At 40.7% G+C, this 25508-nt stretch overlaps 2 protein-coding genes and 1 pseudogene across 18 annotated transcripts in view; 1 reads left to right on the top strand and 2 right to left on the bottom strand.

Annotated features, from left to right (window-relative positions):
- Positions 1-197: 197 nt before the first annotated feature.
- On the top strand, positions 198-13865 carry LOC106959106 (transcription initiation factor TFIID subunit 4-like). The gene is made up of 15 exons (XM_015051440.1): positions 198-1308; positions 2927-3087; positions 3212-3295; positions 3574-3744; positions 3821-3943; positions 4304-4393; positions 5798-5983; positions 6831-6906; positions 7418-7523; positions 7982-8151; positions 8362-8492; positions 9304-9435; positions 9966-10022; positions 10125-10247; positions 13101-13865. Exons 1-15 carry the CDS (start codon positions 312-314, stop codon positions 13257-13259), a joined length of 2766 nt encoding a protein of 921 aa, XP_014906926.1. The 5' UTR covers positions 198-311; the 3' UTR covers positions 13260-13865.
- Positions 13866-15044: 1179 nt separating this feature from the next.
- Positions 15045-19981, bottom strand: LOC106959107 (BTB/POZ domain-containing protein kctd15-like; annotated as a pseudogene).
- A 3061-nt stretch (positions 19982-23042) lies between these two features.
- Positions 23043-25508, bottom strand: part of plekha5 (pleckstrin homology domain containing, family A member 5) — a 132690-nt gene continuing 130224 nt past the window's right edge. For 12 of the 17 annotated variants that reach the window (XM_015051422.1, XM_015051423.1, XM_015051426.1 and 9 more), the window contains 3 exons: positions 25361-25503; positions 24990-25068; positions 23043-24075 (listed from right to left, as the gene is read on the bottom strand). In XM_015051422.1, coding sequence (XP_014906908.1) covers positions 24018-24075; positions 24990-25068; positions 25361-25503 — 280 coding nt within the window. In that variant the 3' untranslated portion in view covers positions 23043-24017. Of the gene's footprint in view, positions 24076-24966; positions 25069-25360; positions 25504-25508 lie in introns of all 17 variants that reach the window. The other 5 variants (XM_015051424.1, XM_015051429.1, XM_015051438.1 and 2 more) reach the window with 3 other exon arrangements.

Here is a 25508-nt window from a genome sequence, read left to right as displayed (position 1 = left end):
AACCGCTTAGGTTAAGTTTTTGATCTTATATTAGGCCTATTAAAAATAAGCGACATTTCTACTATTTCAAATTATTTATTATTATTATTATTATTATATACATTTATTGGGATATCTTCTGTTTTATTTTGGACTCTAAATAATTAAAAAGGTGTAATTTTGTTGCTTTGGAACTGCTTTTCCCACAGTTCTCGAAACATTTGGCATATCTAGATCTTTGATCCATCTAGATCTTTTCTCCGAATGCAGCCGGATCCTCGGCGCATGCGTACATTCTAAAAAACGATTTGCACAACAGCGAAGCATCAAAGATGGCGGGAGCCCCCGACCCGCTGGAGGACATGCTGTCCACCGAGGTGGACGAGAAGGCGGTCAGCGACCTGGTGGGCTCCCTGGAGTCCCAGCTGGGCGACAGAAACCTCCCCGCGGCTTCTGATCCGGACGGGAAGCGGGACGTGGCGGCGGCTAGCCGCCTCTCAGGGAAAGCGGGGTCTTCGGAGCCTCAACAAGGGCACCAAACCGCGGGGTCGACCCGGGAACCGGGCGCCAACCAGCCTCTGTCCGGGCAAACCGTTCCCTCCTCTGTTACCGCCGGGGCAATAAGAAACACCGGAACCGGTTTGCAAGCGGCAGGAGCGCCCTCTTTGACCGCTTTACCCGTACCGGTAACTCTGAGCAGCCAGCCCGCTGCTAGCTTCCCCCGGGCTGCTGCCCTGGCTCCCAGCCCGGTGGAGGCAATCCGGACCTCTTCCCCCAGCTTACAGCCCCTGAACGGCAGCACCGGAGCCGGGAAAGTGGAGGGCTCACCCGGTGCCCCTCCACCCGGCGCCACCCTGGCTTCACAACCCGGACTCCCTGCTCCTCAATCCCCGGCGGGCTCCCCTGCTGTGACCCTACAGGGGCTCCCCAGCCCCGTGATCAGCACCGCCCAGAACGGTTTGGACCCGAAGGGTTCAGCCTCCCTATCAGCCGCTCAGGTCCTGAACCACAACAACCCTCTAATGCACACCAAGATGCTGGTGACCAGCACCCCGGCTCCGGCTCCGGCTGCAGCCCAGGCCTCCATCATCCAGACCCAGACCGGATCCAGCACACCGCTCGCAGCAGCCAAGCCGGCCATCAACGGAGTGGCTCAGACCGGGGTGAGGCCGCCCGGTGCTGCTGTTGGGGCGGCCACCTCCATCCAGCCGCAGAGACCCCAGCTGGTGACCGCCACAACCCGGCCGGCTGCCCCGCAGACCCCCCTGGCTGTCCGGCCTCAGCAGCAGACAACCATCCAGCTGCCGCCCGGCTTCACCATCCCTCCAGGTGAGAACACACACCTGCTTATGATCGGTCCTGTGATGGTGGCTCCTGGTTCTGGAGGGACAATTCAAAGATCCAAACGCTCTGACTTAGCTGCACTGGAAAAAACTTCTTCTTATCAAGTGGAACAGTTTTAAGTAAATAAGTCCTTAATATTGGTTGAAAAGGTACTTGATCCACTGACAGATGGAACATTTTTCTATAAGTGAAAACATCTGAAAGTGGAACAAGGGCTAAAACGATTAATGGGGATAAAACATTTTTTGAAATATTTGACAACTAATTTAGTAATTGATTAAGACTTTATGGAGTATACAGACTCTGGATCATCTGGAGTCTTTAGTTTCAATCAGAACAACATATTCTAAGTAATTAAAACTGTACAAAATATATATATTGCATATAAGAACAATCTCTGGTCACTGTCTGTAAATATGTTTTACACATATTTACATAGTTTAGCTTCTCCTGGTTAAATACTGTAAAATAATGATAAAATAATTTTTAATAACTTTTGGTTTAGTTATTAATCTGTTAATAAAAAACTGATCAACAGTTCAGTCTTGCACTGTTCTGATGTGAAGTTGGGCAGCAAGGACTCTTCATGTTGATGTTGGAAGTATATTTTAGCTGCAGATGCATCTTTTGCTACAAATGATCAAGCGTATGCTAAAGAAATGCTTTGTTGTTGCATTTTAAGTAATGTTTATTTTATTATTTAAGAAAGGAATTGAATTATTTTAACGTACTTATAAAATCGTACAAAAGATGTAAGTGGCTAAATAAAAAATTTGCAGAATATGCCGATTTTTTTATCCAATTAATCGTCAGAACAATCGATTGCTAAAATCAATGTTAGTTGAAGCCCTAAGTTTAACATTTACTGTTTTTGAACTTAATATTTAGGAATTATTTACTTAAGACAAGCTTCTGTATCTTTCTGAAAAGTTGCTTGTAAGTTATTTTTGTTTTAGTTCACATGTATTAAAATATTTGCACTAGAAACTAGACAGAAATACGTGGTAAGATTTTTGTTTTTTTGCAGTGTAGTAATAATCGGATAACAAAACATGATTAAAAGAAGATTTTTTTTTCCACAGAATTTGAACTAGGTGAAACTAAAACTAAGACACTTTAGTTTTGGGTGGAACATATGTACAAAGTTTTATTTTTTATTTCATCTTAAATGCAAAATGTATGTATTTATTTGAACAGTTTTTGTTTAATTGCTGCTCTGACTGCTGTTCTTTCAGCAAATATCCTTTTTTGAGATTGTATACTCCAGTTAACAATTAATCGATTACAAAATTACTTGACTATTTCAATAAGGGATTCATCATGATTAATCTGATTAACTGTTTCAGTTCTAATCATTTTATCTCAAACTGGAAATTCTTTGAATTCTCGTTAATTTTTCCCAGATTTTCAGGTTTAGTCTGCCTGAAGTTTTTCATGTTTCATCCTAAAGCTGAGCACAAAAACAAACTCTAAATATTTGATCTAATTTGTTCTCAATTCTCCAGTCTGTCTAGTTGGTTCAGATTTCCATCCAGCTCAGCTGTTCTGTTTCATTCAGTCTGTAGAACCTCTTCGATCACTTGCTTTGATCCTTCTCCTGCAGGCATGGTTCTGGTCCGGACCGAGACGGGTCAGCTGGTCTTGGTTCCTCAGCAGGCTCTGGCCCAGGCCCAGGCCAAGCTGCAGCAGAGTCAGACAGTGGTCACCCAGAGACCCGCAACACCGCTGACAACATCGACTATCCGGGTCAGCACCGCCACCACGGTGAGTTTGAGACCATCAGAACTTGACGAAGATCTTCTTCATAAATTCTGGAGTTAATCTGTAATTTCAGTAAAATCAGAATCAGGTGATTTTTATTCTGAAACAAACCATAAATCGTCTGCAGGTGCCCGGAGCCCCCCAGACGGTCCGGCTGGCTGCACCCGCTCCCACCAGAATAGTCCAGTCTCCTTCCACCACCTCTGTTCAGGTAAGTTATCCTGCTGAGAGGTGGAACAGGTGAAGACAGATCATAGCCCGACATAAAACAGACTAGGATAGCAAGCAATTAATAAACTTACCATTAATTATCGATTAATGTTTTATTAGATTAAAATGAGTTTCAATCAGTTAACTAATAACATCTGCTTAGTCCTTAGTTCCAGTGGATTTAGTTAGGACTTTGACTGGGCCATTCTAACACATGAATATGCTTTGAGCCATGCAGTTCGATTGGTTGGATCTAATCATGCCTCTCTGTTCCTGAAGCCCCTCGCTGTTCCTGCTGCCGGAGCCGTGAAGATGCCGCCGCCTCAGAAAACCTCCACGGTGATCACGGCGGGGGTGACGCCCGCCGCCAAGCCTGCACCGCTACCCGGTGGCGGCGCCACGCCCCCTCCCGCTGCCCCGCCTGGCGCCAGGGTCACCGTGGTGTCGCAGGTTGGCTCCCATCATTTTCTAACGTTTCCGGCTTCCCGCTCTTGCTTTGTTTTTCACACGTATTTGTGCCCAACAGGAAATGCAGGAAAACGTGAAGAAATGCAAGAACTTCTTGTCCACGCTCATCAAGCTGGCGTCGCATAACTCCCCGTCTCCCGATACGTCCAAGAATGTGAAGACCCTCGTTCAGGACCTGCTTGTAAGCTGCTAAGATCCTTTTCCTGATGCTTCTACTCCATCGTACAACTGACAGAAGGGATGATTGAAATAATAAACACTACTTGTAATTCCTTCCCGAGAAAAGAAAGCAAGAAAAAAATGGTTTAAAAAAAAAAATCAGATATTGTTTTTAAGCCATGTTGCCCAGCTCTGCTGCATCCAGATGCTCCTCAGGTCCAGTTCGTGTCTTCATGGTGTCCTCTTTTATCCTCTTGCTTTTTGTTCCTGTGACTTCATTTCCTAAAACTTGAATGTGTCCGTCTGTTACATCCCTGAACACTTTGTCTTTGTGCCGTTATATTTCACATCTTCACGTCTTTGCGCTCTAACATCTTTTCAGGACGCAAAGATCGAACCCGAGGAGTTCACGTCTCGGCTGCAGGCTGAGCTGAAGTCCTCCCCACAGCCCTACCTCATCCCCTTCCTCAAGGTACCTGTCCTGAAAAAATACATATTTCTGCCTTTAAAGCTGCATTTGCAAATAAGGTTAACTGATTCTAATTGCTGTGGTAATTGAACTCTGTTTTTTACTGTTATTAATCCTAATATTTTTTAAGAATTATAAAATTTTAAAAATGGTATTAACTAGACGTTAATGACTATGCATGTCAGTAACTACATTTATAAAAATATATAAAATTAGATAAGTGAAAATATTGCTAGTTACAGTAATTTCATGTTAATAAATGTGTTATTCATGTTAATATTCATGTTATTAGATTTGAATGAATGTTTATCAGACTGTAACTATGGTTATTACAGGTTAATAACCATAGTTGCTGGTAAAGGAGTGAATATTGGCTGTAATGATTAATCGTGATGAATCGATTATTGAAGTGATCATCAGTTAATTTAGTAATCCATTCATTATTAACTGGAGTATACAGACTCTAAAAAAGGCAATTTGATGAAAGAACAACACACTCAGAAAAGTAATTAAGCCCAAACTGTACAAAAATATAAAAACAATAAAATAAAAATAAAAAATATATCTGTAAATATGTTCTACCAAGTTTTAGATTCACCCCGTTCAAAAAAAACGGGGTGAATCTAAAACTAATAAATGGACATCAAAAAGCACCTTTTGATGTCCGTTTATTAACAGATTAATATAAAAAATAATGACTAGGTCAGCTCTACACATACTGATAAGTCAAGCAGGAAGGCTGAGTTTTTGACATGTTGATGTTAGAAATATTTTTAGCTGCAGATTCATCCTTTGCTACAAATGATGAAAGCCTAAATCAGGGGTGGCCAAGTCCAGTCCTCGAGAGCCGCCATCCTGCAAGTTTCAGATGCATCCCTGCTTCAACACACCTGAATCAAATGACTGGCTCGTTATCAGGCCTCTGTAGAGCTGATCCCGGTCTGTTGGAGTAAGGATACTTCTAAAACTTGCAGGATGGTGGCTCTCGAGGACTGGACTTGGCCACCCCTGGCCTAAATCAATCTGTTATTGCATTTTATGCAATAAAAGGTTTTTTCTTATTCTAAACTGACTGTAATTCTGTTTATTTTAATGTACTTATAATTTTGTAGAAAAAATGCCTTTTTTATCTGATTAACTGTGACAATAAACGACTAATCAAGTAATCATTAGTTGCAGCTTCAGTACAAAGTCTTCCATTGCACATTCATGCAGAATGTGCAGAACCTAAACATATTCTGCATGTGTTTAGGTTTGTACCAGATGTTTTCGGTATGAATACTTTTATACCCCAAATTAGAAAACATGAGGTTCTGCAATGTTGTCTAAGATGAAATCTGCTGATAAAAGCACCAAACCTCCACCAGCAGCTTCCTGCAGTGATGAACTTTGTGTTTATCTCCTCAGAAAAGCCTCCCTGCTCTGCGTCAGACTCTGCTCAACAGCCAGCAGTCTCTGACTACGGCTCCGCCCACCACCTCAGCTCCGCCTCCAGCCGCCCCCGGCTCCCTCACCGCAGCAGCCATCAGGCCGCGGCTGCCCGTCAACGCCACGGCAACCACGGTCCGCCTGACTCCACCCATCACAAACACGGTAACACTCAGCAACCCATCCTTCACTGCTTTAGTGGTTTAAAGAGGACCTATAAAAAAAAAACATATTTGCACTTTTTTAGGTCTCTACTTAGGTCTCTAAAATGGCCCAAATGTTTAAAATAAACTTCCAGCTATATTTTGGTCATAAATTAAAGTTTTTTGGTGTCTAGAAAATGAGATGTTTCAAAAACCTTCCAAATGTAACATCAAATCAGCAGGCAATGCCCCTTACCTAGGAACACCAACATAGCCCAGCCTGTTACCTAGCAACACCAGCATAGTCCAGCCTGTTATCTAGCAACACCAGCAGAGTTCCACCTGTCACCTAGCAACCCCAGGATAGCCCAGCCTGTTACCTAGCAACACCAGCAGAGTTCCACCTGTCATCTAGCAACCCCAGGATAGCCCAGCCTGTTACCTAGCAACACCAGCAGAGTTCCACCTGTCATCTAGCAACGCATAAAAATAGATTATGAACTTTCTGTAAACAGAATTGCCCTTCACAAATTATTAATGAGAATGAAAATTATTGAGCTCATGTAAGTTTACCATGTGATTAATTTGATTAATTGATTTATTGCTTATTGTGACAGGCTTGGGTTACATGCATCTCATTTGGATTTAAAGTGATGAGGTTCATTCTGTAAGGAGCTCAAAATAAGCAGAACTGAGACTAAAATTTTATTGTCTAAACATGATTTTCTGCAAAAAGTGTCATGAACAATATAGAGCAATCGTAACATGTTCAAAGAAGCATAATATGTCAGCTTTAATATGTCTAAACAAGGTTGTGATTTCAGTGGTGATTAATAATAAACATGATGATGTTTTGTTTTCTGCTGCAGGCTGTGGCCAGAGCTACAGTCCAGACCATCCAGACCCGTTCTCCTGTGGTCCTCAGTCAGCAAATCAGACATCCAGGTGAGGCTGAAGCTTATAAAAATGGGTCACCTAAATCCTTGAAAGTGCTTGAATTTCACTTAGGTGTTTTCAAGGACTGGAAAATGTTTCATTTCTATATAAAGTCCTTTTAAGCTGCCTATTTTTGTATTATTTGTATTTTGTGGTGCAATCTAAAGTTAAATTAAAAGCCTAACTTTGAAAAATGTTACAGCTGAATAGTTGCCATTGGAAATATTCATTATTCCCAATGGCTCAATGAGTTATTGATCCGTGTAATTGGAATTAAGGTTCCATATGTTCAAGTTATTGAAATTGGGAGATTTTTTTTTTTTTTTTTTGGTTAAATTATGGGTTTATTCTCAATTAATGTCATATAATAGTGAATTAAAACTATTTGTGTTTTTGTCATGACCAAAGTGAAAAAGTATGAAAACTTACATTGAAAATACTTAAGAAGTTCTTGAGGTTTACTAAGGAGAAGTGAACGATGCATTCAGACCTGCCCTCTCTGAATCGTCTCCCCTTGCAGCCACACTCTTGCGGGGACCCACCACCATGGCAGGTAAAGCTCCTGTCCACCTGGCAGCTCAGGCCAATCAGAAGAAACCGACTGACCCCGGGGGCGGGACCTTCAGGTGGGTTTGATGTCCAATCAGCACCAGGAACAGAAACTTCATACCTAACCTGGCAGATAACTGGTTTTACAGCCATTCTGAATGTTTCTGATTCAGCTTCAGAAATGATCACCTAATCACAGCTGAATAAACTCAAAATAAACATCAATAAATGTGTGTTTGAGTCAGACTGTATGGTGAAAATAAAAAGCTCATTCAGCTTCAGCAGCTTTATTACTGGTTACTATAGTAACAACCAGCTTGCTTTTAGTTTTACTAATTACAAGCGACCTTTTTAATGCAGGTCAGATGTGTAACTTTTCTCCTGGTGGTGATGAGAAATGAATAACTGAATAAACGTCACAGTGAGCTGGAGAGCCGGGCTTCATCAGCTCAGAGTTTCATGGTTTAGTCGGGACGTTGAACTTCCAGTCATTCAGTCAAATCTAAAAGTTCTGGCTCTCGCTGAACCTCCACAGAGACGACGACGACATCAACGATGTGGCTTCAATGGCCGGAGTCAACCTTAACGAGGAAAACGCCCGTATCCTAGCAACCAGCTCAGAGCTCGTCGGCACCAAGATCCGGTCCTGTAAAGACGAAGCGTTTCTGCCGCCAGGCCTTCTGCACCGCCGCATCCTGGACTCAGGTCAGTACATCCATTATTTAGGTAATATTATATATTTATCTTGACCAGCAGGGGGAGCCACTGCAACACCAATTGCATGGTCAGGGCTGCATTATGGTGCATTTTCAGTATCTGAGAGCAATGGATGCTTAATGGTTTCTTTCCAGCTGAACTGTTCATGCTGGTTCGGTTCTGATGGTTCTCATGGTTCTGTTTGGTTCTGCTCCCCAGCCAAGAAGCTGGGCGTGACGGAGGTGCCTCTGGAGGTCGTGAACCTCATCTCACACGCCACCGAATCCAGACTGCGCTCGCTGCTGGAAAAGGCCTCTGTGATCGCTCAGCACCGCACAGACGGTGCAAAGGTGAGAGGTCACAGAGAACGTGGGAATAACACGGATTATAGTGGCTCTTAATACCAGATTTTATATATAAATAACTGAGAAGTGTTTTAATAAGCCCAATATGGTTTAAGATGGCAGAGTCCAAATGTTTTGTTTGTCTGGTCAAAGTACTCAGGAGACATAATGTCTTTAAATTAAATATGGAAAATAGTTTTATTTGCATTTTTATTTCTATTTGCTCAGCAATTTGCAAAGTTTGTGGATGAAATGAGTTACAAAACTATTAATTACTGTAGATTTACCTAAATAAAAGAAATATAGTATTCCTGATAAACATTTGCTGTGTTTGGCCAAGTTTAATAAATCCTTGTTCCTAATGGTATTCTTTATTCTTTTTATTTAATTTCGCTTGGGAATCAAAGTATTTTGGATTTTTCAAAACTGAATTTGAATTTAAAATACAAACGTAAAATGCTTTTAGTAACATTTTCTACTTAAGAGGAAAGAATTTTAATTGAAAATCCCATCCAAAAAATACAAAAAGTTTCCATTTGGATCAAATAACTTTTGCTGGAGAGCGAAAGTTTTTACCACTCTTCACCAGGGCCACACAAAATTATTCCGAGGCCCCTGGGCTGCACTTTGGTTTGGACACCTCTAGTTTAAAAAAAATTACCTTCATCTTTCATCACCTGATAATCACCTCTACTGAAGCAGATCAGGGTGTTAAATAGATGATAACCTGCAAGCTGCCCCTTTCGGACCCAGATCCTGTCAGTTCTGACCGGGTTCCTGTCAGTTCGGTAACCGATCCGTGGCCTTCCTCCCTCAGGATGAAGGAAACCTGACCTATGAGCAGTCGTCGGACGTTCGCTCCCAGCTGCGGTTCTTCGAAGCGCTGGAGCGGATGGAGAAGCAGCGGAAAGACGAGCAGGAGCGCGAGATGCTGCTGAAGGCCGCTAAGGTACCAAACGGGTTGCTATAGCAACGGAACACCTGTTTAATTAACTCTATATCTCAACCTGATCTGGGGAAAGCGAAGCAGAGACTGAAATTCAACTTCAGCTGGATGATGATGTCACAATCTAGAACCTCCAGTCAGAGCGAATAAAAACTTTACTGAACTTTAACTTTTTAAAATCAGTATTAAAGAATTAATTATTTAAAATAAACTCCTATTTCTTTGCTGAACAGTTACTTGTAAGTTAACTTTATCTTATTTGTTGTTTACTGATATTTGAACTAGAAACTACACCAAAGATATTTGGTAAGATTAAGTTCTTTTACAGTTAATGGGCACTGTGCCGTTGCCTAGCAACCTCAGCAGAGCCAAGCCTTGTTACCTAGCAACCAAAACTGAGCTCCAGAACGTTTGGTGAGCTAGTTTTACTGCTGTATGCGCTATGCAGTGGATGACCAGACTAAAATCAGACCATGGAGCGATCCTCACCTGGTCAAAGAAGCCTAATGGGTCACATTTTGTTTCTCTTCCAGAGCCGGGCCCGGCAGGAGGATCCGGAGCAGGCTCGGCTGAAGCAGAAGGCTAAAGAGGTACAGCTAGGTTTCACGTTCAGCTTCAGCTCTGAGACAGGAAACGTCCCGTTTGAACCACTTCAACTTCCTTTCATAACAGCTTTAACTTCCTGTCCACAGATGCAGCAGCAGGAACTGGCTCAGATGCGACAGCGAGACGCCAACCTCACGGCACTTGCCGCCATCGGGCCGAGAAAGAAACGCAAGTTGGACTCAGGAGGCGGAGCTTCAGCGAGCAGTGAGGTAATCAGCCGTTTGATCATGTGACCTTGTGATGACATAGACACATTGTAGTGTGACATTATGCATGCAAGATCCCCAAAAAGCTGCTACAATGGCTACCATTGGTTTTAGCTGTCAAGTTGTCAACATAATGTGCTAAATCTTAAATATACACGACATATAAAAGAAAAAGCGACGCAGTGCTTTCCTAATAATTGTCAAGAGTACGACGATGAGATAACAAGGTCAGGAAAACGTTTTAATTTAAGAGGAAAAATAGAGAGGGAGATGGAAGTAGGTCAGTTATGCTAGCTTGACTTTGACATCCTTAACATGTAGGTGTGCTGTGGAATTTGGTGGTTCGGTTCAGTTACAAAATAAAAAATGGTGACCTACACACCAACTCTGACAGGTTATCAGTAGAGTAGGTGTAGCTAATAATTATTTAGTCTGTGTTCAGATGAACATTTAATACTAATTATATAATAAACACAAAGCCTAGAAACATAAAATTGTAATGGACTGAATGTTCTGTTCTTTGTGTGGGAAATGGTTTAGTGCAGGGGTGCCCAAACTTTTTGAGAGCAAGATCTACTTTTTCTCTCACCAGCCACCTGAGATCTACCTCATGACACAAAGACATAAAAATTGCAAATTAAACTCTATTGACTTATTTTATATGCAAATATGCATCAGTTGTAGAAGAAATAATAAAGTGACAGAAAACCTGATGCAGTTTCTTCCTCAGTGAGATTCTGACACTGGGAGCAGGTTACTGGTTCCTCAGTCAGAAGCTGGTTGCAAACCAGCAGGTGTCAGTCAGTCATGGTAGATCTGAACTTTGGTTTGATGACTGAAATATGAGAAACTAACCAAAGAGCCCAGAAAAGGTAAAGGCAAATCTTCAGAAGTTGGGATATAATTAATTTAATTTCACATAATTATCGTGGTAGAATTAGTTAAAACTTAATGAAATATATTTGTCCTATTTGATGTTTGTTGTGACGTATACTCACATACGAACGAGGTAATTAGTCCAAGTTTGTCGTTTATTGAATGTTCAGAAACTGCAGCGGGTGTGATGAGCCACAGCAAAGGTAAACTAAGGTAAAACAACCCGAACAGAAACTACTCCTACCTTTTTACTTTCCGTCTCTTTGTCGTTTAGCACACCCGTTGCCGTGGCAACCGCCTGCGTCCCGCAAGCCAAGCAGAGATTATGTTAAAAACAGGCTTAGTGAAGAATATTTTCTTCCGTCAGAAGAGGAAGTGCTGCTCTCAGTGTCCTGGTGGCATTCAGATTGTCATCTGCCGAGATCGACTCAAAACCTTCTGCGATCGACCGGTCGATTGACGTATTGGGCACCCCTGGTTTAGTGGTTTTTGGTGTTGAGTCCTGATCCATTAGTGGAGCTGTTTTCAGTTAGTTACTATGGCAGCATGTTGAGAAAGGGGGAAAAGTAGAAGAGTAGGAGTGGTTTTGAGTTATGAACGTTTTTTTCTGAGTTATTTTTCCCTTTGCTGTGGCTCACTGCACTAAATTAATAATACCTACATCTCCTGGTTTCATTTATTTAAGTTGTTCTACTGCAGCAGAGTGGCTACGGATGGCATGTGAAAGAATCGTCTTTCCGGATGTAAACAATAACATGCAAGAGGATATTGGACTCTTGACTCCTCCCCCATCCCGTAGGCGTTTACTTCCTCAGACAAAGGGGGTCAGAGTTCGCTTGGGGGGGCTAACGGGGACTCATGAAGCCCCTTGGCCCTCCATACCCTGGAGGCAGCCCTGCAGAAATGAGCTACAGGGTCAGAGGAGGGAGGGAGGAGGGAGCCATGTTCTCAGCAGACACTGAACCCTCTAACCCTCATGTCTGGGGTTTGGACTCTGTTAGCAGCTGCTGGAGATTTTCTGATTCTGTTCATTTAACATGAACTGTGAGAATCCATCTCTCTCCACAGTTTTTATTTTAGCTATCACACTCTGAGCTGCTCAGTCGAACAAATGTCTAATTAGGACTCGAGCATCAAGCCAAGTTTAGAGAGGAGTTAACTGGGGCTGAACGAATAATCAAATTAATCATTATTAATCAATTATTTAAATAATTGCCAACTAATTTAAGTAATCGATTAAGTAAACTTGAGTATACAGACTCAAAAAAATTTATTTGCCGAAAGAAAAACGGTTAGAGCAGTAATTAAGCAAAAACAATACTCTATATAGACATACATAGTGCATTTAAGATAAAAGAAAAACATTTGTACTGTGGCATAGACTCAGATTCACCAGGTTCAAAATCTGTGAAAAATATTCCTTTTAGGCTCCGTTTTCTGTGTAGTTATTAATCGGTTAATCCAACAGATTAGCCCCACACTGCATTTATAAATAGCCTTTGCTACAAATAATCAAGCGTACATTAAATAAATGCTGTTATTGTATTTTAGAAAATAAAATGTTCCATCTCTTTTTCAAAAAAGTAATTGAATTATTTACTTGTATTTTTTGATGTATAAAAAAACATGCTTAAGTAGTTAAATGAAAAATCAGCAGAATGTGCCGAATTCATTATTTGATTAATCATCAGAATAATCGTTAGGCCTCGTGTGAATGTCGCCGGAGACAAATCAACGTCCTGATGACCCTGAAAGCTTCATCCTGGAATCTGCTGCAGTGTTGTTCTCCTGTTGGCAGGAAAAACCGGAAAATCCCAAACAGATAAACCCAGTCTGATGCTGCCCAGCTCCAGAACCAGAGCAGAACATTCTGATTTGGACTTATTTTATAGACTGATGGATCTGAGAAGCTCATGAACTTCCTCTGCAGTTTTCCTCTTGACTTCCTGTAGTTTAACTCTCTAACCCCGCCCCCTTCAGGTGACATCGGGATCCGGTTCCGGCTCCTCTGCCTCCTCATCCCGGCAGCAGCTCCGGCAGCGGATCACTCGGGTCAACCTCAGGGACTTCATCCTGTGTCTGGAGCAGGACCGCAGCTCGGCCCGCTCCCTCATGCTCTACAAGGCCCTCCTGAAGTGATTGGCGCCCCCTGCTGGTCCTCCAGCGATAGCAGACAGGAGTGGTCCGGCTACAGAGCGCTGCTGGAAAAGGAGAACTCCCAACCACCAGGACGGGTTCTGCAGAGGAGGGAAGGTTCTGTTGGATTTGACCTGTTCAGAGACGTTTAACCCGTTTAGTTCAGAACTGAACCAGAATCATGTTAGAACATTTAGACGAAACGTTTTCTCACTCAGGGACAGTTTGGTTGTTTCGGATCGGCCTGATAAACACGCACTGCAAAAATACAAAATTTTACCAAGTATTTCTGCTTTACTTTCTAGTGCAAATATTTTTGGCACACATGAAATGAGACAAAATTTACTCAAAAGTAAATGTTTTCAAAATATAGGAGCTTGTTTTAAGTCAATAATTTATGAGTATTTACAAAAACGTACTGGTTTTATCATCAAACATATTTCCTTTGTTATAAATTTAAAGCTCCTATATTTTGCTGAAAAGTTGCTTGTAAGTTGTTTTTCTCATTTCAAGTGTACTAAGATATTTTCACTAAAAACTAGAAGAAAAATACAGAGGAGTATTAGGGCTACCCTAAGAACATTTAGAAAATAAAATTAAAATTATTATGAGAATAAAGTTGTAATATTATAAATTTTATTCCCATATGACTTTATTCTCATAATATAGATTTTTTTCTTGGTATGGCGCAATGACAAAATATTTGGGCCAACTAGGAAAATTATAAAATATGAGAATAAAGTCATAATGTTTCAACTTTATTCTTATAATCAAATTTATTTTAGGGGTAAGAGGGAAATATTAGAATAAAGTCATCATGGCTATTATTGAAATATTTACTATTTTAATTTTATGATTTTATTTTTGTAATTTTAGTATTTTTCTTAGTATGGCATATTAGAGCTATGCTAAACCATATCATGAATTTATCCTAGAAATATTGACTTTATTCTCTTCATTTTTGACTTTATTCCCATATTAATTTGACTATATTTTCTTAATATGGCCCTAATACTCTTGTAAAAAATACTTGGTAAGATTTGGTGTTTTTGCAGTGTGATTGATCCTCATTGATCAATTACAGAACCAATAGTGAGCCTCATTCATGTAGTTTAAACTCCAGAACCAGTTCTGGACTGAAACTCCAGCCGGGCGCAGCAGAACCAGGTGAGAAACGAGGCAGGTGTGCGGTAGAACAGGTGGAACGCTCCTTTAACTGCAGCGGCTTTGTTTTAACTTCCCGCCATGTTGGACAGTGAGCTGCTCTCTGATTGGTTGCCAGCTTTTCCACGCCCCCCTCCAGCGCTGTACCTGAACAGGTGCCTTCTGACTGCTCGCCATGTTTTAAATGTTCCCAACGGTCGGATCGGTTAGAGGACGCTGTTTTAGAGAGTGTGTCTGTGTGTGTGCGTGTGTGTGTGAGAGAGAGAGAGAGAGAGAGAGCCGCAGACGGTTTAAAGGAACAGTTCAACAATTCAGGAACTGATGGAGGCCGGTCGGTTGGTGTTGGAGCGTTCCCCTGCAGGGAGCTGGTTCTCCGACACACAGGAACTCTCTCAGGTTCTGAAGGTCCGACATTCCTCCTCCCGGCAGACTGAGCTGAACCTGGACTCTGGAAAATTCTCGATGATGGAGCGCACTTGGACTTTTTAAGCTTTAACAGCTTTTAGTTTGGATCCAGCTCCTGAGCTTCAGGACTTATTTATATTTCCTACATTCAGCCTGATGCAGTTTTACACCGTTTGTACCTTTGTTACAAAATAAAATAAAGGAAGAAGAAACTTCTCGTTTCTTTTTAAACTTTTTATCTGCAACACAAATGTTAAATAAGAAGCTTAGAAAACAGGTTGGGTAGAAAAAGGAAGTTGAAAGCAGCAGCTGCTTCCGGTTTCAGTCCAGCGGTTCCTGTTTGATCCGGACCAGGGTGCTGCTAACGGACCGGCTCGGCCTCAGTTCTCGACACAGGACGTATTCGCTGAACTGGGTCGAGTCGACGCCGCCGCCGCAGGACGCTTTGATGCTGAAGCCTTTGAGGAAAAGACGCTCTAGAACCTGCAGAGAGCAAAGTAAGGGTTCTGATTAGGGCCAAAAATAAGTTGATTCACTACTCCCTTAGACCTTCTTTTAGTGTTGCAGATTGACTGCCGTCCAGCAGAGGGCGCTGCTGGTCATTCTTAAACTGAGTTATTGATCCAGAAACAAAGATTGCGGCCAAAGCAGAATGGAAAAAGATGGAGAATGCACTTTATGCTGCTCTGGTTTGAAATAAAAACACTCAAGCTACTTGTTATATTTTATTCATATTTCTAGGTTTGTTATTGTGAGAAAAATCACAATTTTCTGTTTATTTGGTTAGGTGACAAAATGTTAAAATTTAACCATTTGTTGTGGAAACACAGTCGACTCTTGATTTTAGCAGAATGGCTGCTTATCAATCAAATAGGTATTTGATCAATGAGGTCAATAAACTTAAGATTAATTCATTAAATGATAAAAGTAAGTTTCTCCCTAATTTAATCATTTCTGCCATCCAGCAGAGGGCGCCACTGGCCATAATTAAACAGAGCCAGATGATGCAGAAACAAAGATGGCGGAGTAAAACCACAACAGCAAAGGAACATGAAGACATGGAAATTTCTGAGTTTTGAAGTCAATTTCGTTCTTTTTTCTAGAAAATTTCAGAATTTCTTTAATGGAAATGTGTTATTTTTCTAAATCTACAATGGCCCTGATACTCCGTCAACGCAGGTATCTGCTCTGTGATTGGCTGGCTCACCTGTACTGAGTTCAGCCTGCAGTAGCCGTTGAGCGGGAAGCGGATGACGTGGGTCGGGTCGAGGTTCCAGCCGGCGTTCACTGAGTTGCACATGACGTCTCCGGTCTCAGGAAAGGCCTCCTCAATCAGAACCTTCTCGCCGCTCAGGGCAATCCGCTCGCCCAGATCGGGCGTGACCCGAACCACCAGGCACTCGCACGGCGCCGCCGACCGCCGGGCCTCGCGCTCCGCCTGCCAACGCTCCAGGTCCCGGACCATTGGCGCCAGCTGGTAGAACCGGGCCTCCTCGTACAGCTGGGGGAAATCCTGAGACGAACGAACAGCTGGATGAGAATCTGCTGCTGGAGGAACTGGATCAGTTCAGGAATCTGTTCAAAGACTCATATCCTCTGGATCTGATTTCAGTACTTTTAGGTCTGTTAATGAAATTATTGGGAAATATTTGGATTTCCAGGTTTTATTGACCAAAATATAATCTAGATTCCTTCCTTTTATTTTTGCTTTTTTCTCCTGCACTCCTTCCTTCACTCTTTTCTTTCCTTCATTTTCTTCATTCCTGTCCTTTCTTGTTTGCTTTTCTTTTCTTCCCCTCTAAAACCTATTTATTTTTCCTTCCCTCCTCTAACTCTTTGTGAGTGGTGAATGTTCTGACCCGGTCCACATAGGAAGTGACCCCTGTAGATGACCTTTGACCCACCTGAAAGTCTTCTGGCAGCAGCAGCTTGCAGGTCCTCAGGTAGCTCAGGATGAACCTGAAGATTTCTCCGTCTCTGTCGATGAAGTAATGCTGCTTCAGGCTGTCCAACACAATGGGCTCGCTGCCGCTGAACAGACGGCCGATCCTGGAAACCGATCACTTATCAATACCACACCAGCCGATCTGATCAGAGTAACAGAATCTCTGTACGTCCTAAACATTTAGAATGTTTTTTAATCACTATTCCATAATTATTAGATTAATTTAGCATAAAAGCTGCTTCACATCGTCCTATTTCAGATGGCCATGAATTCTGTGGAGGAAAATGTTATTATCTGATAATATATTATGACTTTATTACCAGATGATAAAATATTTCATCACAATCCTCTTTTGATTGTAAGAAAATATATAAAATTTTATATTAATCACATGAAATTTTATTTTATTTCTACAGTTCTGCTTTTTCTCCCCTTTGGTCTTTTCTTGTCAGAAATGTTTCCATTTCTTGCTTGCTAAGTAGCTCGGCCAATCATATTTAAAAAAAATATTTTAACTTATATTTTATCATAAAAAAACAGATTCAATAACAGTAAACAAAAATTATGATGAAAATTTATTTAAGAAATGTATGAAATTAAATTTGTTTTTAGTTTTACACTTTTTTCCCTCATCTTCTCTCCAACTTGCTGAGCCCCCACAGCGCCCCCTGGTGACCCAACATAAGTACATTACAACTATTACTCCATTAGTTTTTCAATACTCTACCCATCTCTGTGTAATATGAAGATAAATATCAGATATTTACTCTTATGTACTTACTGCTGAACTAGCTAGGACCATTGAAACACTGATTGTATTTTGTTGATAAATATTTCTCTTCCAAATTGATCAAGAATGTCAATACACTTTGTTTTTGTTGGTCAGGAAGCCATGGTTTAGCTATGCTTTCGCTTCCCTACCAAGATGGCGCGGATCACCTTTGGTTCAGACTTGTGGGATCTATGCAATCTCAATAGAATTGACTTTTTTTTCTCCACCTCTCGTCCAGACTGTTCTCTTCAAACTACAAATCAAACTTTGTCTGAACCAAATTGTTCCTCAGAACCAACTGTTTGAGTTTGCAGGTGTGTCATGATGATATGTAACTCATCACACCTGTTCACTCCGTCTCACCTGGAATCTGGAAACTTGGTGAGCGTCGCCAGGCTGCTGGTGTACATGTGTCCGCCCACGTCGATGTGAACCGGGGCGTTGGCCTTGGTGAGCTGGGCGGGGGACGGGATGCCCTGCGCCGTCATGGGGGAGACAGGTGAGTGGCTCAGAGACATCCTGGACAGGCTTCGACCCTCCTGCTGGACACAGGGAACAGGTGAGAGGAGCTTTAGCTATGGGTCATTAAAAAAACTTTACTTCCTGTTTCATTAAAAACGCTGAGTCCATTGTGAGTCATGTCTTCTCTTGTATCACCAGGGACAGTCGCCTTTCTGTAACAAAGGGCTAAACTGAAGATCCTTCCTGCTCACAGCATCACCATCCACAACGATTCTTTGAAGATTCTTGAATTATAAAAGTTACACCAATATTTAATCTTCCTTTTGGAATAAATAAAGTATTTTTGAATTGAGTAGAATGGTTAGTCTTATAAAGTGACAGCAACAGCTCTGGGTAATAACAGAGGAGATATTAGCATGATGTCCTGGGGGGTTAATGGGAGGGTCTAACTGGATTACCTCCCTCCACTCCCCATTCCCGGCACCACGAGGCTGTGAAGCATGAGGGAAACAGGAGTCTTGAATGCTGCCTGCAGCCAAACACCCACACGCCTCCCCATGCGCGTGCATGTGCCGTGATGTGACCTATAGATGGGAGCGTGTGCACAGGCACATTGTGTTTTCAAATATCTGCAGGTTTTAAGGCCAAACGGGCAGCTTTCTGCGCCTTATTCCAGTCCCCGTCAGGAAATCTGGACATTTAAGCCTCTTCTTACAAATTAAAACTAAAAGAGCGACTTGGCTAATTTTTTCCAGCTGATTACGGCTCTCCGAGGCCTTTAAGGGAATTCGGGTTGTAAAATATCTGTCAGCAGAGACGTCCAATGTATTAAAAATGCAGCTTTAAGTAGCTAGCGCTGCATTTCTGTCGGGAAGAACATGTAGCGAGTAGAGAAGGAAAAGTTCCATTTTAGTTTAAAAACCTACAACTTTAAAACTGGTATCTAGTGCCGATTTTAGAGGCTTATGTTTTTAGTAGCTCGTGTTGAGTTTGATGATATCGGTGCTTTGAACGAAATAAAGAGTCCATAAAGCATAAAACTGGAGGTTTTTAAATGAAGTCTGGTCTTACGTCAGGACCATCGACAGTGTTGAATATCAGGTTTAAACGAGCAGCGCGTGTTTTTTTCTCACCTGGGAGGACACGGACACGGAAGACATGGACAGCAGCTCGGTATCTCCAGCTGAAGTTCGGTTGGGTTCGGCTCCAGGCCCGCTCCACTTCGTCTCCGTCCTTTTGGTGAGGGTGCGTAAAGCAGAAACAAACCAGAACCAACAGAGAGGAGCGCAGGCTGCAGGACGAGTTTGCCCCGGGGCACCTCAGACCCTCGGGGCCCGGAATAGGTCCTCCTGCCCGGACTTGTTTTTGAGGAGCGGAACGCGGAGCGCGGGGCTCCGGCTGGTGACGCGCTCTGTCGGGGATAAACTGGGCTGCTCGGTCCGGTAAGGCTCATCACCATCCGCAGGGCTCAGACGCTGATCCACCCGGACATGAAGGTCCAACATCCCCCTGGTTCTGGACTAAATGGCGTCTGGCGTCACGCTTCATGCCTACCGCAGCCTGCGGCCAAATGCGCCATTTCAATTAATGCGCACTGATAGATGGAGATCTTCGCCGCAGGGCAGAAAACACCGGGCCGCTCCATGGCGCTCATCTGCCGGGTCCATGCTCCTCCTCCTGCAGCTGCTGCTGATGGAGGCGACGGACGGCAACGGAACCACCGACCCCTCTACGGATCTCAGAACCATAATGTACTGCACAGTGATAAAAAAAAAGAAAAAAAGATTTCAAATTCAAATCTTTCCAGGTTAAACCTCCCGCCGTTTCAGTATATTCTTGCTGCAGTTGATTAGTTTCTTTTGTCATTGTTGTGAGTCACACACTCTGCAAACAACTAATCGACATATTATTAGATGAACATAAGTTCAATCGATTAACTGACAGCATTAAACCTTCTTTTATTATTGTAGTTTGGCCACCATCCAGCAGAGGGCGCGGCTGGTCATCCTTATGCGGAGCCGTTGATACAGAAACAAAGATGGCGGAAGCCATACCAGAATGGGAAAGAGAAACGGTGGAACAAAGCGCGATTCTGTTTGAAATATAAATACTCGACAATCTCCTTTCGTTTCACCTGCTGTTATATTTTATAAATGTCAATATCTTGTTTATTATTGTGAGAAAACCACAATTTTCAGTTTATCCAGGTGTTTATTCTGTCAGAAACAACTGATGAAGTAATAACATTTAATGAAGTTTATGAAAAATGTAGTTCGATCCTCTTGACACTAGAGAAGAAACTTTTTTTGTTGTCAGTTTTATCCTTTGACTTATTGGTAGCCAAGTGATAAGATCAATCAAATTCAGATTATTTTATCAATCACCTGCTTCTGTAATTTCTCACTGTTTTTAACATTTTTACAAGCACAAAACGTTGCTAAAGAAACATTTCTTTAGCAACTTTTCAGAGTGATGAATCCAAGCATATGCAGAGAAAGTTGAGTGGAAGGAAAACATGTAATTAAAGGTAGAAAAGTTACAATATATCTGATTCCAGCCTTCACTAGAATCAGATATATTCTGGTTCACTTTGAAAGGACTGAGGCTACTTAATTTTCTCACTCTTTTTTCTAAAAGAGAAATTACAAATGACAGAAAATATTTTCAATAATTTGATGATGCGTTAAAAGATTAAATCTGTTAAACTGACACTAAAGTATAACTTCACAACAACCAACATTCCTCATTTTATCTTTTGTTATTTTTTGTGTTGGAGTTCTCACAAAAATTCTACTTTATTCTCTTAATATTACAACTTTATTCTGGTAATAACACTTTATTCTCACATTATTTCACTTTTATTGTCATTTAATTTTTTTATTGTTACTGCGACTGTATTCTTGACATGTCTCTTTATTAAAAAAAAAGATTAAAAAATATTTTTCTGACCCTTATATTTTGTGGTAGAGCTCACCTGAATTCAAATAATAATAAATAATAAATTGGGCTGTGAAACCCATGGAGTTCATTTGTAGAATGTTAGAAAAAGAAATCCAAAAAGTAAACCAAAAATATCAATTTATCACACAGCCAAACCCTAATATAGGAATAATCATCAAAATTACAAGAAATAAATATATGTGCAAAATTGTGCATTAAATGCAAACCTCCCTGCAGCTTCATACAAATACTACAGACGCATTAAACGTTTCACTCAGTTTATCGTTTTCCAAAAAGAAATAAAAAGCATCTTTGTCACTCTGATTAAACTTTAATGTTTCACTGAATAAAAAAGGTTGAAAAAACCCCTGCAGCTAATTTCATTAAGTCACTTAAACATCTAAATATCTGCTAAACTCGCCGCAGGCTACAGCTCACAGAGGAAGAGGAGGAGCTGTGCTGTAACCATGGCGATGATGAAACTAAGGCTGCAACTAAAATGAACGAGGTGTTAACATCTGAGAAGAATTCAATGTAATGTTCACAGAAACTGAAGCAACTTCACGTCTGAGTCTGAACTTCACTGAGATGTTTGTAAAACCCAAAGATCTTCTGTTCAGCTGGGTAACATTAGGAACAAAACAGCCAGAGAACATGTTTACTTAAATTTAGGTGAACTATTTGTGCAATATTATAAGCTTAGTAACACAGAAAACTAAAATAGGTTGATATGGAAAGAACCGTGGGGAAGAAAAAGAGTTAAACTGAAATAATTTAAAGCTACAAAATTTTTAAACATTGCATTATGAAACAACTCCAAACTGACCTGAAAAGTACTACTACGTACTAGATAGAAAAGAACGAGGAGTAACTTTCCAGCCAAAGAAAAATAAAATCTGATTTTTTAAAAAAATAAAGTAACAAATAAAGTTAAAAATTTTTAAAGAAAAGGACTTTTGAAATTCTGAGATTAATCTAAAAAAAAAAAAAAAATCGGACTTTTTTCTAGCAAATTTTCTGCTCTTCAAACTCAGAAAATTCAAGATTTTTAGAGATTAATCTCTAAATTTCTGATATTTTTTTCTAGTAAATCTTCGACTTTTCAAGCTCAGAAATGTCCAAGTATTTATTATTAGATTTCCTTTTTTTCTACTTTATATGCCGCCAAAAGGTTTTGTATATCAAGTGAAATTGCAAAAACCTTAAGTGCCACCAGAGGTAGCCACAGTTCTATTTTCTGACCGGCCCTCATTCCGACAAAAGACTGAAATTTAGATGCTGAATCTCAATTTTACCTAAACTTTATATGCATATGTTTATTCAAGCCGTCCTCGTTTAGCTGCTCCACTGGAAATATTGCGGCGTAATATTTATTGTTCAAGAAACAGAGGGTAGAGAATAGTGAAGGGATTGAGAATATGACCAAAACAGAACATCTTGTTCACCAAGGTGGGAAAAATGAAGCGGGAGATCGCTAGGTAGATTGGAGCCCCGGGCAGCGCATGCTGTGACCATAGGAGGCGCTGTTGAATTGGTTTTACACCATGAGTTGGCCTCGAAGAAGAGTATGTACCAAGGTTAAGTAAGAAAAAGCCGAGCAAACCCATTTTTCTTGTACCAAACTGTTTGTGATCAATTTCTCGTTCTTCAACTTCCAAAGTATAAAAAGCAAACAATATGACAATATGACGACTGTTATAATGATCATAGTGTAACTTATAGTAAAACCAAACTAATTCTGGTGACTTTTTGTTTAATTATTAATAATTTTAAGCCTTGCAAAGACTAACACTTTGCAGTTATTAAATTGTAATAACAAATTTTATTTTCATCTACTTTCAGTTGGCCTTAGTGAGCGGTGCCACCATTGTGGGGTAAAACTACGGAAGGAGAGGAAGGTAAACTGAAGTAGAAGAAACAGCTGAAGCTATTAACTACTTGGGTAATTTTGTTAAACCACAAAATGAAGACCCAGGATCAGGATGGAGAAACTCGGCTGGCCTGGGAACGGCTTGTACCTCCTGAGTACGAGCTGCACCTTCAGCTTCTCCACGATCATAAAAAGAGTAAAGAATAAAGAAAATTGAAACGCAAACAGCTATTAAAAACCGCAATGTTTATTTAACATGATATAAAACAGATGGGATATGAACATTTGCAAATCAAATCTGTATGTACGTACCTATATATTGGGTATATATTCCCATCCTGATGCACCATGTACATTATATACACAGTAAACCTCTGATAGTTACACTTTATACACACACGCAAAAATATCTTCAATTTACAAAGGCTTCTTTTTTTATTGCTTTTCTCTTTTAGACATGCATTTTTTTCAGCTCCAGGGCTTTAAACCGACATGTCCTAAAATAGTACCAAACTCTGAAATTTTTGTCCATCTCTCAATTTAAATATATATCTCACATAGGGAACAGAGAGCGACTTAAGTCAGAACATTCAAATATGTATATATCGGCAGCTGACTGGAAACATCGAAATTTACAAATCATTTTAGTCTGCAAGATTAAAGTTGCTCCAATATTATATATGAGGAATACAGATCTGGTATTAATCAGTATAGACAAGTGTTCTTTACAATAAATTGATAAATATAACTAGTTAGCTAAATGTCAACATCTGAAAAGCAATCTGAATTAAATATTAAAGATTAAATTTAGCTAAAAGAATACGCAGAAGCATCTTAAAACCTTGAAAAGGTGTTGAAAAGCGAGTGGAAAAAGGCCTAAAATACTCTGTATTCAGTCTGTAGCCTCCCATATATACAGATAGACCTATATTGCAACAGCCTATTAAAACTAAAAATATAATAAAAACAAACTGAAAATCAAACTGCAGCATCAACGGTAAAAAAAAAAAAGGAAAGAAAAGGGGGAGAGAGTTTCCTCTCGACGTGGGGAAATGTAACCGAAGACCGGCGTACACGCTTCAGATGTCACAGTGAGGATACAGAAGTCCGAGGCTAAACGCTGCCAGGCTGAAGTTGGCAGTTTCACGTTCTGTAGGTCAAGGCCTTGTGCTGATCTCCAGGAAGAAGATCCTCAGGAGGAGTTTATGCTTCCCTTGTTCCTTCCTTCATGTGTAGGTCTTTACTGAGGCCAGAGCCTGTGCTGGAGGGCCAGACATGGAGATCAAAATTACTTTCAGGTGGATTTTTACCTGATAGAATAAGCATTTTAAAACATAAAACGCTTCGTAACAGACTTGAACCTTTTATATTTTGTCATGTCTCTTATTGGGATTTTGACCGACACAAAGTAGTGAATAATTGCCATAATGTAATACAATGTTTTTACAATTTTATAATAACAGACTTTTGAAAGTTTGCATCAGCAAATTAACACCTTTTACTGCAGCTACACCTGCAAGGCTTTCTAATAATTCTTTATAAAACAGATGAAGCTCAGATCTGATGGAGAAAATTTCAATCTTTGTCAGATTTTCAACCGTAATGAAGTTTTAACATAAAGACAAGTGAAAAACACTGCAGGAGCTTCATCTTGGAAGGCGGGGCTAGGTCCAACCAGGTGTTCTGCACAGGTGAATGGTTGCCATGGCGATTAAAGGATTCCTCAAACATGCATCAAAGAGTAAAGGCGACACTCCAGGTATGTTTTTGATGAAGGCATAACATTATAACATTCAAAAAAGTCACTTGTACATAATACCGCCCCTTTAAAGGCAACTAGTTGTGCTGGATTTTATTTTGGGGAATATTACTTTATGTACACCAAATGACTATCAGATCTTAAATCATCAAAAACTTTTGCTATATAACATAAAATCCCAATAATGAACACTGAAATTATTTACTGGAAGGCACAGGAATGTGTGAAATACTGGACAGTAACACCAAGTCAAACCATGCTGACGCACAGCAACAAAGAATACATAACAGCACCTCATAACCGTTCCCTTCATCATAGCATGTTTTACAAATTATGATTGAGAAATTAATTGTACAGGAATATGATTGTGAACAAAACAGGATGATGAAGGACCTTACTGGTGCCACTACACACACATGAAGTGAGAGCCGTCAGTGAGCTGAGGGGGTGTGTTGGGAGACTGTGGGGGTGGGGAAGAAGATGACAGGCTTTTCACTGCAATTAAAAAAAGCAACATGTTGAACACACAGCCACACACAAATGATGATAATAATAAAAAAAAACAATAATTAGGTCAATAAGCAATTACTAAATGACCAAACAGCAGAATTAAACAAGAAGGTCGATGAAATAAATTAGGAAATTAAAAGAGTGTGTTAGGAGAAGTTAATTACTAATGGAAACAGAAAGTTTGTGTCAAAGAACATCCTCCCACCAGTTTTTATTTAACACCATGCATTTCTTCAGTGTAATCCCCTCCATGTGTCTGTCGTCCCTGCAGACGTACCTGCTACCAGCTTACTGCGTTTGGAGGCCTCCGCTGCCAGTTCATAGGAGATATTAATCATCTTCTCCTTCTCCTGTACAGTAACCTCCTCTTCATTCACGTCCTCTGGGCTTAAAGCTAAACTAGGTAGCACATTCGCCATGCTAGG

Source organism: Poecilia latipinna, unplaced genomic scaffold (genome assembly GCF_001443285.1).
Source record: "Poecilia latipinna isolate Pla-1442-1.1 unplaced genomic scaffold, P_latipinna-1.0 Scaffold1044, whole genome shotgun sequence".
NCBI classification, from domain to species: Eukaryota; Metazoa; Chordata; class Actinopteri; order Cyprinodontiformes; family Poeciliidae; genus Poecilia; species Poecilia latipinna.
Note: the sequence above shows the minus strand (reverse complement) of the source record. Positions and strands in the feature narration are given on the sequence as shown.

Coding starts and splice junctions, on each gene's coding strand:
- LOC106959106 (XM_015051440.1), top strand. CDS start 312: ATGGCGGGAGCCCCCGACCCGCTGGAGGACATGCTGTCCACCGAGGTG. Junction 1,309..2,926: donor CGGCTTCACCATCCCTCCAG/GTGAGAACACAC, acceptor CTTCTCCTGCAG/GCATGGTTCTGGTCCGGACC. Junction 9,436..9,965: donor TGCTGCTGAAGGCCGCTAAG/GTACCAAACGGG, acceptor TTTCTCTTCCAG/AGCCGGGCCCGGCAGGAGGA.